Source organism: Procambarus clarkii, chromosome 17 (genome assembly GCF_040958095.1).
Source record: "Procambarus clarkii isolate CNS0578487 chromosome 17, FALCON_Pclarkii_2.0, whole genome shotgun sequence".
Classification (NCBI taxonomy): domain Eukaryota; kingdom Metazoa; phylum Arthropoda; class Malacostraca; order Decapoda; family Cambaridae; genus Procambarus; species Procambarus clarkii.
This window is the reverse complement of record NC_091166.1, coordinates 45,933,621-45,947,971: the sequence shown is the minus strand read 5'-3', so window position 1 is coordinate 45,947,971 and position 14,351 is coordinate 45,933,621. Positions and strand designations below refer to the sequence as shown.

At 42.7% G+C, this 14,351-nt stretch overlaps 1 protein-coding gene across 4 annotated transcripts in view; it reads right to left on the bottom strand.

Moving 5' to 3' along the window:
• LOC123772502 (uncharacterized) overlaps nt 1–14,351 on the bottom strand; it is a 174,189-nt gene that overhangs the window by 13,405 nt on the left and 146,433 nt on the right. For all 4 annotated transcript variants that reach the window (XM_069325961.1, XM_045765723.2, XM_045765725.2 and 1 more), the window contains one exon: nt 12,285–13,465. In XM_069325961.1, the coding sequence (XP_069182062.1) occupies nt 12,285–13,465 (1,181 nt within the window). The remainder of the gene's footprint in view (nt 1–12,284; nt 13,466–14,351) is intronic.

The window sequence follows — 14,351 nt, the reverse complement described above, 5'->3', positions numbered from 1 at the left end:
GAGAGCTAAACACCGAGAACTCAGCAGAAAAGCCACCCAAGGCGACCAGCCCCAAGAGCCACAGACAGCAGAGAGACCCTCCCCCAGACACATGTAAACTAACAAGGCGCAGCACCGTCCTGGCGGCCGGGCCAGAAGCACACGCAGAAAAGCAAAATGGCCACCATAACAAACCAGCCAAGGCGATGCGCCTGAATCAATGGCGCCGAAACCTCACCTGCAAAAGTGGGAAACCAATGCAGATGAGAGGAGGGGGACAAAAGACCCCAACCCAGAAGGCACAAAAGCCCATGCTCTGCTGGCGGGCTTTCCCCAAAGTCCCGGGGCAGAACTGGTCTCAACCCCTCCACCCTTGAAGAAAGGGCAGCAAAGAAAGAGTCCTGCTGGAAGGACCTAGATGCCTTGACAAGAGGAATAGGCTCGAATGCCTCCGTTCCCTCACTGGATTGCAGGGACGGAGGCAACCTCCTGGAGCCACCCGAATCTCATCCCCAGCTAAACCTGTCCCGACTCCGAAACCCTCAAACGTTTGGGAGCTGGCAACATGGGGGGAGGAGAACGGTGAACCACACCAACAAAGGGTAGACGAAGAGGTGAAGACTGAACCAAGGTTGATGTGACCAATGCCTCTAAGTCTGGGTCCCTGAAAACTAAAACGGGGCAGCCCCAGGGCATTCGAGCAGGCAACCAACCTAGCAAATTGCAGCAACCTAAATCTAGTATGCAATGTGCATTCTGCTTGACCCCTAACTTCAGCTACAGCAGAATGGGTAAATTGGAGTATGAACAAGCGAACAATTGTCGCAAGTCTCTGGGTCAAAGGTGTCGTTGACCCAACAAGCAGCATGACAGAAGCAAAACAGCTGATCATCACTCTGAGACAGGGGTCAACAAACAACACTCAAACTCGCACAAGGCGAGAAGGGGCTCAGAAGACACATCCAAAGGTCAACTAAGCCTCGATGGGGTTTTATGGGAAGCCCAGGCACTGCACTGGTGCCACCAGAGCCAGCTGTAACCCCGTATGTATTCGAGCAAACTGGCCCCTGTGAAGTGAGCAACCTCAGAAGCCCAGAGGAGAACTGCCCTACTGAACCTAGGTATCACCTAATAGGAACTTTGGCAGCCTCTAACGGGCAAAAAGAAAACTAAAAGTAGGAAAGAGAACCCCTGAGAAAACACCACAACCCAGGGGGACCAGAAAGAGGCATGGCCACTGCAATTATGCAAACTGGGCAGCACAGTGCGCCCCAATCAGCAACAAACCACTCACTACCCAGGGTCAAACGAAAGTACCGAGACCTAAGCTGACCCCAAGGGCGAGGCAGAAAGCCAAGTAGCCGCCACCTCTCCGGGAATGGGAACCTGAAGGATCCAGAGAAGACAACTCTGAACCCGAAGGGGGTGTACTCACAGGGTGCTTAGGAAAGAGAGCCCTAAGCACATGCAGCCCTTGATACGAACTCCTGGCCACCTCCAACGCACAGCAGGAATACTAGCAGGGTGAAGCCAATCAGGCAACCGAGATCAGAGCAGACTTCCACCCTGTTTAGCTTCAGCCGACAAACTGACCGTCTGGCTGCCGGTTCGGTGGGCTGGGACCCCCCTTTGGTATGACAATTCCATAGGACTGAAGTCCCATACTAATATTAGCTAATATCAGTCCAATAGCTCTAGGGAGCTGACAGGGCTTCCCCACAGAAAATGCCTTAGAGAAGGAGTAACGGACTGAAGGGGACACTATAAAAGAAGAAGAAAGAAAAACAAGGGACTAGTCCAGACACCAAGCAAGCTCAAGCAGCACATGAGCAGGCTGGTGGTGAAACAAGGCACGAGACAGCTTGCATGATACGAGGTGACAGTTTTTGGTATGAGATGCCGATCAAGAAAAAACAAAAATGAAAGGAGAGCACCACATGCTCAGAGACTGAAGAACAATGATGATGGGAAAAGAAGTGGTGAATAGGGTGCCATGAAACCTCATATTGTCATTAAGATAAGGAAAGCAGGTGGGACACCATAAAAAATGCAACTTGCTCTCTATAAAGATGGCAATAAAGACGCACCAAAAAGTCCAGACATGAAGAACTGAAGAGGTCGAATCGATGAAGTGAGTCACTAAACCAACCTTCTGATAGAGGTGGAGCCACAAAAAAGGCCAGGTTTGGATACCAAGCAACCAGGTGAGGTGAGTACAGGGAGGGAAGACAGACAACCCCTTGCCCCCCCCCCCCCTGCAACAGGGGGAACGAACCTCTATGAAGGGAACAAGGAACCACATTCCCACATCAGACTCCCCCCCCCCTTCCCCAGCCCTAGAAGGCACACTTAAAGGCCCCAGTACTGAGCTAGTGTAGATGTTCACCACCAAGGATAAAGGCTTCAAAAGAAAGGGCTAACTAAAAGGAAAAAGGAAAATCCAGAAGCCCCAGTGGGACCAGCCAGCTCAACTGCCTTTGTGACCAAAACAGAAGGGGTAACCTCTGAAGGTGATTGAGCCACATCCCAAGCTAAAACCATGCCCAACCAGAAAACCCTCAAGACGTTTTGGGGCTGGAAGCAGGGAAGGGTAATCAGTGGAAGGGTAAACCATACCCGATGGGGAATGGGGGTGTGAACAGAACCATGGCGAAAATCATCAACACTCCTAATTCTGGGACCCTAAACACTAGCTGGGGCAGCTCCAGGGCATCCAATCGGGCACACAACCTAAACCACCAGACGAACAAAGTCAACATAAAGCAGAAGCTGTGTGAGATGCCCAAACAACATCAGGAGGGTTAGAAAGAGAGCCCCAAAGGGGAAGCAAACCCCATGGGGCTCGAGACAGAAAGTGTCACTGACCTCACAGGTAGTATGATGGAGACAGAACACGTGAACGTCAACCACTGGCATGGATGATGAACAACCCTCAAATCTGAATAAAGATGAGAGCAGGTTTGGAGGGTATATCCATAGGACCACTGAACCTGCAGAGGATTTCCAAGGCCTAAAAGGTAAATCAAGCAGGACATCCAGGTACTGGGATTGCTATGCTGGACCTAAAAGTAAACCGACACAGCCTGATTCCCGTGGCTATGAAAGCTGATCTCCCCATGCTGAGGGAAAGGAATGAATCATCAGTGCGTCCCGGCAGCCACAGTCACACCCAACGCTGGTCAAGACAGGGAAGCCACCAGACACTTAACTCATCCTGGGCGAGGGCCTCCACATGCGAGGAGGACTCTGGCAATGCAGTATACAGAAAACGTCTCCAAGAACAAACACCACACCACTTAGCTGAGGCAGTACACCAGAGCTAGCACTAAAGTGAGGAAACCTGGTACCCACTACATCAGTGATAAAACTGACAGCCCTCCCCGAAAATAAGTGGGGGAGGTGGGGGTGAACGAGCTTGTGCTAGTTTCGAGAGAATTTGATAGTTTGTTTACATTGCTGGAGAGAATTCTTTAGGCAGGTTTTGAGGCTTTGGTAAAAGGCCTAGGACTAAAGTCAGAACCTGGCCCTCCTCTCAGAGGCACAGGAAACAGCAATTTTATGTCACCTCACCGGGAAAGGCAACTAGAAAGTTAGCGAGTCAAAACAAACCACTCCTGATGACCAAACCACACATCAGAAAATAGAGAAACAATGACGTTACGGGCTGTCCAGGACTATAATCGTCAGACTGAAACCTCGACATTTCTCCATTTTCTGATGGGTGGCTTGGTCATCAGGAGTGGTTTGTTTTGACTCACTAACTTTCTAGTTGCCTTTCCTGGTGAGGTGACATAAAAGTTGCTGTTCCCTGTGCCTCTGAGAGGAGGGCCAGGTTCTGGCTTTAGTCCTAAGCCTTTTTTTTTTTTTTTTTTTTTTTTTTTGAGATATATACAAGAGTTGTTACATTCTTGTACAGCCACTAGTACGCTTAGCGTTTCGGGCAGGACCCTGGAATACGATCCCCTGCCGCGAAGAATCGTTTTTTCATCCAAGTACACATTTTACTGTTGCGTTAAACAGAGGCTACAGTTAAGGAATTGCGCCCAGTAAATCCTCCCCGGCCAGGATACGAACCCATGACACAGCGCTCGCGGAACGCCAGGCGAGTGTCTTACCACTACACCACGGAGACTGTTTTAGAACACCATGGCTGATGCAACGTAGTAAATGGTACCATCTCAGCATATAGCTTCAGGAAGCCACAAAAGGCTCCCCCTCCCCAGAAAAATAAATAGGAACAGGCCCTTCTACTACAAAACTCCATAAAATAAATATCAATTACTGTATGTTAATTTCACGAATTAAATTGTCATTCATCTTTTTGTTACTGCTTTACTTTAATGTGTGTGTGCACCAAGGGGATATTAAACAACTAAACAGACCAGCAAATGCTTGGTATGATAACATCAGTGGCATATAGAAAGTTAACAAACATACGAACATCTTTAAATGAGTAAATTGCTTCATGGCATGGTGGTTCATGTGGTTCAAGGTCCCATTTTCTGTTTTGTTTACCTGGCTGATTGTCTCTCTTGTCTTGCTCACCTTTCTGGTGACTTTTGCTTTGTTAAAAATATCTAGTATCCTCTACTACTTACACCTCTATGCAAGAGGTGGACATGTTTTGGACTCAGGTCCCCAGTAGGCCTACAATGAGTTGCATAGGCATGGCAAGGATTGAACTGGGTGGAGCTATGCAGGTAGATACCAACAAGGGCCACTCCAAGCAACAGCCTGTTGGACCAAGTTATCACAAGTCGAGCCTGGCCTCAGGCCGGACTCGGGGAGTAGAAGAACTCCCAGAACCATCTCCAGGTATAAAAACATAAGAATGAAGGTAACTGCAGAAGGCCTATTGGCCCATATGAAGCAGCTCCTAGTTATATCCACGCAATCTCATTCATATACTGTATATATCTAACCTACACTTGAAATAATCAAGGGATCCTACTTCTATTATGTTATGCGGTAATTGGTTCCACAAATCAACGACCTTGTTACCAAACTAGTATTTACCCAGGTCTTTCCTAAATAAAGACCAGGTGTGTTCCAGGTATGCAAGGTGCCACCTTGGGAGCCCTCCCAGAAAATATATTTAGTAATGCCTTTTGATTCAGCATGCACAGAATATAACAAAATAAAAAGTCTTATCAAACCTGTTGATCAAAGAGTATCTCACTGGTTGCAAGCAACTGAATAACATATAGCTGCCACTAAGAATAAACATGGTACAGGATTCCATTAGAAAATATAAGCAGCTTTATACAGTGGCACCTCGATTCAATGAACATTGATTTGGCGATTGTTACGCACAACCTATAAATTATGTGAAAAAGCTTTAAAGAATTCTGATGGAGTGAGAGACAGACCTAGGAATGATTCTAGACAGAAAACTGTCCCCTGAGGACAATATAAAGAACATTGTGTGAAGAGCCTATGCTATGTTTTTCAATATCAGAATTCCTTCTAAAAACATGGATGGTGAAATATTAAAAAAATTGTACGCGACCTTTATGAGGTCAAAATTGGAATACGCAGCTGTTGTATGGTGCCCATATCTCAAGAAGTGCATCAAAAAACTGGAAAAGGTGCAAAGACATGCAACAAAATGGCTTCCAAAACTTAAAGACAAGTGCTACAAGGAGAGGTTAGATGCAATAAATATGTCAAAGCTAGATGATAGAAGAAAAAGAGGCAATACGATCACTACATACAAAATAGTGACAGGAATCGACAAAATTGACAAAGAAGAATTCCTGAAACCTGGAAGTTCAAGAACAAGAGGTTTAAGCCAACTAAACGAAGTTGCCAAAAGAACATTATAATGATCATTTTTGCAACCAGAGTGGTAGATGGTTGGAACCAGTTAAGGGAGAAGATGGGGAGGCCAAAACCATCATTAGTTTTAAAGCTTTATTTGATCAAGATTGCCGGGAAGACAGGACACCGTGAGTGTCCTGTAACTGTAACTCTCATCCTGTAACTACATGCGTGGAAAATTTTCCCACCTAGTTCTACTCAATCTTATATAATATAAATTTAATTGCATATATACCAAGAAGATATATCTTTCGTGGTCGTGTAATTTTGCTAAATATAAATTGCAATTAAAATTAATTTAAAATGTAAGTGTAGTTAATTCTCCACTCTTTTATTAGAAATTTGCCTGCCACTTCAACAGCATATTACTGCTTAACAGGACGAATCTACTTTTGTTAATATTGTAATTTCTTATTGCATGTACTGTAGTCTAAGGACTATTCACTGCATAAATCAATATAAATAAAAATGGAAATGTTCGTTTGTGCATAACCGCTAATCTCTGAACGTTCTCCGATTGCTTTGAAATTTTGACACAACGTTCAATTCACATTTGAGCAGGTTTTTATATACTGTACATACTATATAGATGTCACGTCTGTGACAGTAAACAAACATGCTTTTTCTGAAAAACTATGTTTATCATGTGTTTCTCATGTGAGGGAAATCTTCGAAACCTCTTTACCGATTGCTTTGAAATTTTGACACAACGTTGCATTCGAATAGGCGCGTCTTTTTATATACTGTATCTACTATAAACATGCCTCACCTGTGACAGGAAAAAACATGTTTTTTTTTTTTTAAAAACAGTGCCATCTGTTGGACGTAAGAGCAACACATGCTGTAATCTCCGAAAGTTCTTCACCAATAGCTTTGAAATTTTGACACAATGTTGCATTTGAATAGGCGCGTCTTTTTATATACCTACTATATAGATGCCACAGCTATGACAGGTAAAAGCATGCGTTTTTGAAAAACAACACCATCTGTTGCACATAATAGCAACATGCACATTATACTAAATATGCCATGAATTCCATTTCAATGTTTCCGATTGCATTGATAAATTAAATTTTCATAGATTTCGATTTATTTAATTTTTTTATTAAATTATTTTGTGTGACATTGTGTTGGAATTGAGCTGTGTTGTTTACCATACCGCTCATTTCGTAAGTATAAGTATAGATGCCACACCTGTGACAGGTAAAACTATGCTTTTCTTAAAAAAACAGTGTCATCTGTTGCATGTAAGAGCAACACACATGCAATACTAAATATGTTACAATTCCATTTCAATGTTTCTGATTGCATTGATAAATTGAATTTTCATAGATTTTTATTTATTTTCATTTTAATTAATTATTTTGTGTGAATTGCATTGGAATTGAGCTGTGTTTTTACCATATCATTCATTTCATGAGTATAATTTATTTTTTTATTTTTGTCATATTTTTATTGAATTTATTAACTGTTTTTCTTATATTTCAGTGATGGGAACATCAGATCACTTGATGTTCCCAATTTTCTGATGCGAACATCAGACAATTTGGGAAGGCATCGGACAAGGGAGTGGGGAATAGTGGGGATGACGAGGGGACGGAAGTGAGAGATGGTGGGGAGGACGAGGGAACAAGGGAGGGGGTAATGGTGGGGGAATGGTCAATCAATAACACAGGAAGTACCTCTGTTCTGTTCTTTAGCTATAAATTGAAAGGCCTATCGATCATTAAGCTTAGGTGCCGTTATGAGGCATGACTAGAGCTCACACTAGTAAGATTGCTATTTTAATTATCTTGTAAATGTTATTGATTTAATTATGGTAAAATACAATACTGGATTTACATTGTAACCTGTCGACAGGCTGAGGTCCAAGGAATGAGAAGGCCGACAGGTTATGATATTTAAGAAGTATACAAGAGGTTAGGCTGCATGGAGACACACCATTGCCACATGATTGATATGCATCCGGTTCCCTGCCATTACGACCATTTACTTCGCAGAACAGCTAAGCTGTGCATTAATTTCTCAATTTAATTAACTTAATTTGCTCTACCCAAATATATTGACATTTTACACCCACCCCCCACACCAAGTTTGTGGGATATATTTGTGAGGAGTTAAAAGTATACAGTCCACAGTTCTATAATTTCAATAAAATATATAGTCTGCATAATTTAAGAATTAACAATAATATATAAATTAATTGAAATCAAAATAAAACCAAATAAATTTCCTCCCATAAGTATTTCCCTACAAGTTAGGTAATTATATTTTTCACTTATGATTTTCTCACCTAATTCAACGAACTAGGGTTCAGCAAAGCCAGGAAGTACAGAGTTACTTAGAATGTTGGGGTACACAGAGTTCACAGACTGGTTAAAATGTTGCCCGCCATATGATGTCCAAATTAAAATGGCACTCAGAGAAATTAGCCCTTAGTCCATGGGAAATTTTAGGGCATGAATGATAACTTTCTTAATATGGCTCCTATCACATTTTTAATGATTTTCATAGATGTAAGCAAATTAAAAGAAACAGTTGGAGCCTTGGGTAAACTACTGGGGATATTTAAATCAAAATTCTATGGTTCATTTTCATTTAAATTGGGATGGTTTTTGTTCACCCAGGCATGGGGCCCTTCTACATTAAAAATAAGGTTCCGAGGCTGGGGGCTTGGGAAATAAGCTATATGTGGTGAAATTTATTTACAGATAGGTTCTCCTGGTAGTTGTCCATCAAATGATACACTGAAATGAAAAATTCACTTGATGAATTTTTATTGCCTATAGAGTGTGGGAAACAGTAGATTCAGAACAGCAAGTCCTTTAATATGGGTATGATTACCTTTTTCAATGGCAAAATTAGGAAAAACAGTCGGTGCCTTGGGAAAGCCATTGAGCATATTTAAATAAAAACCCTGTCATATTCATTTAAACTTTTACATAAAAATATAGAAAATAAGGCAATAGAAAAAAAAGTCAAATTTCTGAAAATCCAGATCGTGCCCAGAATGACAGAATCCAGATTTGCAAGGTGCATCTGTATATACGTTTACGGATGTATATCCAGATGTGGATGTCGATCTGGACAATTTCTTCCAAAGGTCAGATGTAACAGGTTGATACCAGGTATCAACCAGGTTAACACGAACGAGGAGCAACAGGTTCAAGCTCAACAAACCACAATGTAGGACAGAAAACAGGAGATGCTTTTTCACCCATAGGGTTGTAAACCCATGGAACCGCTTACCCGCTAAAGCTGTAAACGTCTGCTGGGATTTAAAACACAGCTGGAAATGATCACCAGGACAAATGGAGGGACCTTTGACAAGCCGCCAAATTCCTGTCCTCATCGAAGTCACAATGTTGGTGTCCCTCAGGTAAATAATGTGTAGAGTATATACTGTACTTAAACATTTAAAGTTCACATTTTTTTAAAGTTTCTCCTTGCATAATACTGTACTAATAAAAAGTTTCTTTATTCTCTCAAATATCGATTATTCTGACATATAGGACTACTGTTCAGATTTCCACACAGTTGAATAAGATGCCAAAGTGTATTTATAAGTATTACAGTAATTTATCTTTACAATACTAATTCGTCTAAAAATGATACCTAGAAACTAAAAATAAAACTTATATAACTTTCCTTCCTGTCAATTGAATAGTGCTGTAATACTTTACTAATCCTTGGGCTGTGCCTCACACCCACGAATGGCACCCATCATTTTTTCCAAGAGAACAACTGTTTACTGGAGGGGGAGGAGGAGGGGGGGCTGAGGAAGCAGATGTTAGCCCCATGAAACCCCATGGATTTTTAAAGCTAATGCGGTCTGGTCGAGAGGAGTCCTGGTCGAGGACCGGACCGCAGGGATGCTAAGTCCCAAAATCATCGCAAGGTAACAATGGTACTTTAAAACCTCCCTGACTGTTGTGCAGCTTATTGATAATAAGCGAGAACATCCCTGGTTGTGCCACGCAGTGGAAGGTTTAAAGTTGCAGGGAATCACACTCTGGAGATCATGAGTGAACAGTCAAAATGAAAATTTCATGTAACACACATTATATGCACAAAGTCAAGAATAAATTGAATAAGATGGAAGAATAGATAAACCAGCATATGACGGTTAAAAGAAAGCCCCGAATAAACACAATTATGTTATATTACTATGGCAATGCTAAACTGAAACTCACATCATACTGTCCAGAAAATTAAAAAATTTCAGCCAAACACATTCATTTGTTCTTGTAATAATTTAGGTTTGAGTAGTTTCATAAAATTTAAACTAATTTTAATATTTCCAGCTTTATGAATGCTCACAAAAACTTTCATACTGGAATCCTCTTGTTACAAAATTTACTGTTGTTTAATTTTTCGTTGTTTTCAGAGCACCTACCCCACATCCAGAACTTCTAGATCCAGAGCTCCTACTCCACATCCAGAGCTCACACTCCACATCCAGAGCACCTACCCTACATTTAGAGCATCCACAGCCCCCACTCCATTTCCCCAATCCCCCCCTTCTCAATTCCGCAGGGCCCACCCCAAGTACACAAGAGCGCACCCCACATACACACACAGCCTGCCCAACTTACACAGCACCCACCCCACGTACACAGCACCCACCCCACGTACACATCACCAACCCCACGTACACAGTACCCACCCGACGTACACATCACCCACCCCACGTACACATCACCAACCCCACGTACACAGCACCCACCCCACGTACACAGCACCCACCCCACGTACACATCACCAACCCCACGTACACAGCACCCACCCCACGTACACATCACCAACCCCACGTACACAGCACCCACCCCACGTACACAGCACCCACCCCACGTACACAGCACCCACCCCACGTACACAGCACCCACCCCACGTACACATCACCAACCCCACGTACACAGCACCCACCCCACGTACACAGCACCCACCCCACGTACACATCACCAACCCCACGTACACATCACCAACCCCACGTACACAGCACCCACCCCACGTACACAGCACCCACCCCACGTACACATCACCAACCCCACGTACACAGCACCCACCCCACGTACACAGCACCCACCCCACGTACACAGCACCCACCCCACGTACACAGCACCCACCCAACGTACACAGCACCCACCCCACGTACACAGCACCCACCCCACGTACACAGCACCCACCCCACGTACACAGCACCCACCCCACGTACACAGCACCCACCCCACGTACACATCACCAACCCCGCGTACACAGCACCCACCCCACGTACACAGCACCCACCCCATGTACACATCACCAACCCCATGTACACAGCACCCACCCCACGTACATATTCACTTTACCTACCTCTCGTGCTCATCATCTTAATCATTACACATCATCTTTCCCACCCAAAAGCTTGTTTGTCTTAGCCCTTTAAGACTATATGCTCTATTTTTTTGTTTAACGTTTTTAGGCCCTTTATAAAAGTTGGAAAACTATGATACATTACTGTACAATACAGAAGGTAAATGGCTTTCTGAATCCATTTTTTTTAATACAAAACTCTGATACTTTACTTATAGTTTTAATTCAATTATTAATTTTAAGATCAAAGAGAGTGAACTGGTTATGCTATGTAAACAAATGCCTAGAGAGGTAAGCAACAAATTTATGTGCAAATCTTAACATCTGCAAGAAAAGTGAGAATATTTTGTATTAACCAAAATAAAGATGATATGCTCCAACAATTCTCTGGAACAAAGTGCTGTAAGAAAATGTTTATATTAAATTGATTTTTTAATGAGCCTGTTTCTTTGTTTCTTAAAAACAATTTAAGGGTTCAAATTTTACTTGAAACATTTACTGAATTTATAGGAAAGTTTTTAAATGTATTCAAATAATGAATTAGTTGAACTACCATGCAATTAATAACCGTTTCGAACCAAATTTGATGTATTTTCTATCAACCCCTTCTGTGTTCTTCATTTAAAATAAAAATGTAATAAAATAGGGTGGCTAGAAGGTACAATGATTTTTAACTTGATTTTGTCATTACCAGAGCTGCCACCTATTATGTACTGGGAAGAGCAGCTCAGCTTGTAAAGCTGCCTTGAAGAATCGCTCTCAAGTTCCATAAACTGTACCTAAATACCCGTAAGCACTATGGCTGCCATGTCAAAATTGACCATAGTTATCACCATGTACATTATTAGATCATGAACTTGATTTTCTTATGGTCCTCCTTCCTTATAAGAGCCTCTCGTTCCCAGAAATAAATGGTGGATTCTGGATGATAATTCACAAGAGGGTATTGGGTATATTGGGTATAAAATTACCACTCAAAATTTTCCTGAAGTATGCAAGGAAGAAGAACAAACACAAGAGTTCTAAAAGCACTTGACATAAATTGTAAATTCAAAAAGAAAGATATTTATCATCTGTTGTTTCAATATGATTGAAGTTTAAAAGAAGGAAAAGATGACTTCATAAGAACTTACCCTGGTTCTGCTTTCTTATCTTGAAGTATTGGCTGTCTGTCATCAACTGGCCCTGGACCACCAGGGTATGGGTTTATTCCACCTGGTCCATTTGGTCCAGGAGTGAAGGGATTTGGTCCACCTGTTCCACTCTGATAAGGACCGGAACCTCCTGGTCCTACAGGTGTATATGGGGTAGAAGTACTAGTTCCTCCAGGTCCATTGAAAGGGCTGGGACCATTGGGATAAGGTCCAGGTCCATTTCCAAAGGTAGTAGGGCCTGAAGGAAATGGTCCAGGACCACTTGTTGGTTGAGGATATTGAGCCCATGGGTACTGCCCTCCAGGAGGATACTGGCCTGGGGGATACTGCTGGTTCTGTTGTGGTTGTTGAAGAGGTGGTGGTCCTTGCTGATACTGTCCATCAGGTAGACCTTGCTGAGGCAGCACTTGTGGGGGCATTTGCTGAGGAGGTCCTTGCGGGATAGGACCCTGCTGTGGTGGATTGTGCTGAGGTGCAGTGTGCTGATAATGCGGGTCGTTGGAAGATACAAGCTTAGGTAAACCTTCTTGGGGAGGGCCATGCTGAAACTGTGCTGGCTGATGAGCCAGTTGTTGATACACAGATGTTTGTACATCAGGTTTGTTGGTTTGGAATTGTTCCTCTTGCAATCCTCCTTCAGGATTTTTGGTGGGAGACTGATCTTGCAGATGCATTTGTCCCTGATATTGTCCCTGGTGGTACTGCTGCTGAGGCTGTCCCTGTGAGTTTTGTCCCTGTGGGGAGCCCCTCTGTTGTTGACTAGGTGAACTCTGTGGCACTTCTGAATGGTTGTTTCCCTGCTGTGTCTGATATCGATGATCATTTTGGGGTTGTTGATTAAGATGCTCTGGTCTTTCTGGAGATGGTGGTCCAGTCCTCTGTGACTGGGTGCCAGTGTTGTGTTGACTTCCATAGTAGTAAGTGTATGAACTGTGCGGACTCACAGCCCCAGTTGGCTTGACCTCTCCTTTGATAATACTTCCTGGTGACCGGTTTTCACATTCACTGGCCTCTCCTGTCTGCTGCTGTTGATTTGGTTGGTCCCCAAAATGACCATATGATTGAAGTGGTTGTTGCACTTGTGACTGTGATGCTTGCTGTGACTGTGACTGTGTAGTGGGTGGCTGCTGTTGTGAAGGTGGGAGGCTTGTGTGAACTGCCTGCAACAGAAAAGAAATTAAGTATTACTTCTTCAAATGCTCTTAGTAAATACATTAAGGTATACTCCATTTCCAGACCCAAATAAATACAGTATGTAAAAAATATTTATAATTTGGAATTTTGCTGAAACAGAATCTGGTTCACTGGAATATTCAATGCAATGTAAATATTCAGAACCGAATAATTATAAGAATTGACATAAGCAGTGACAAAAAATGTAAAAATAGGCACCGAGTGCCTTTGAAAAGAACCTTTCTGAGCTTGAAACACTCACTTCTTAAAAAAATATCTTACTGGATCAGTAGGACACGACCTGAACAGCCAGGGCAGGAGGACACTCAACACTGGTGCCGCAGGATCAGTTTTACTAAGCCCCTACAGGGTCACACTGGTGTTAGGGAGCTCTGCAGATCATTCAACCCAGCAGAAGGCAGCAAGTAGAGTCACCCACATAGTATTCCTCTTCTCTCCCAGTGATTTATCAATTAAACAAATTCCCTAGTAGCATTTTACTAAATACAGTACAGTACTAATTATCCCTATTCATTACTACTACCATAATGTTCCTTCAACCTTTCTGCACCAGAACTTTTTTAATTAGAGTATGGTAAACTGAAACCCGCTGAGCTGAGAACAAAGGGAAGGAAAAAGGGGTGACAGAGTGGCAAGCTCATAAAAATGTTTTTCAGAGTCAAAGCCTATTTTCTCAGCCAAAGCACTCTGTCACTCACTGAGATGAGACTACCCAAGGAGCATTTAAAATACAACTATAAACATAAGTAAATTTGAAAACGCTTACTATAGCAGCTAAACGGGGCTCAACATTCCCTGCAGGTTCTCAAGTGTCCAATGAAATCTCACCCAAACAGAGTGGGTTATGCACCT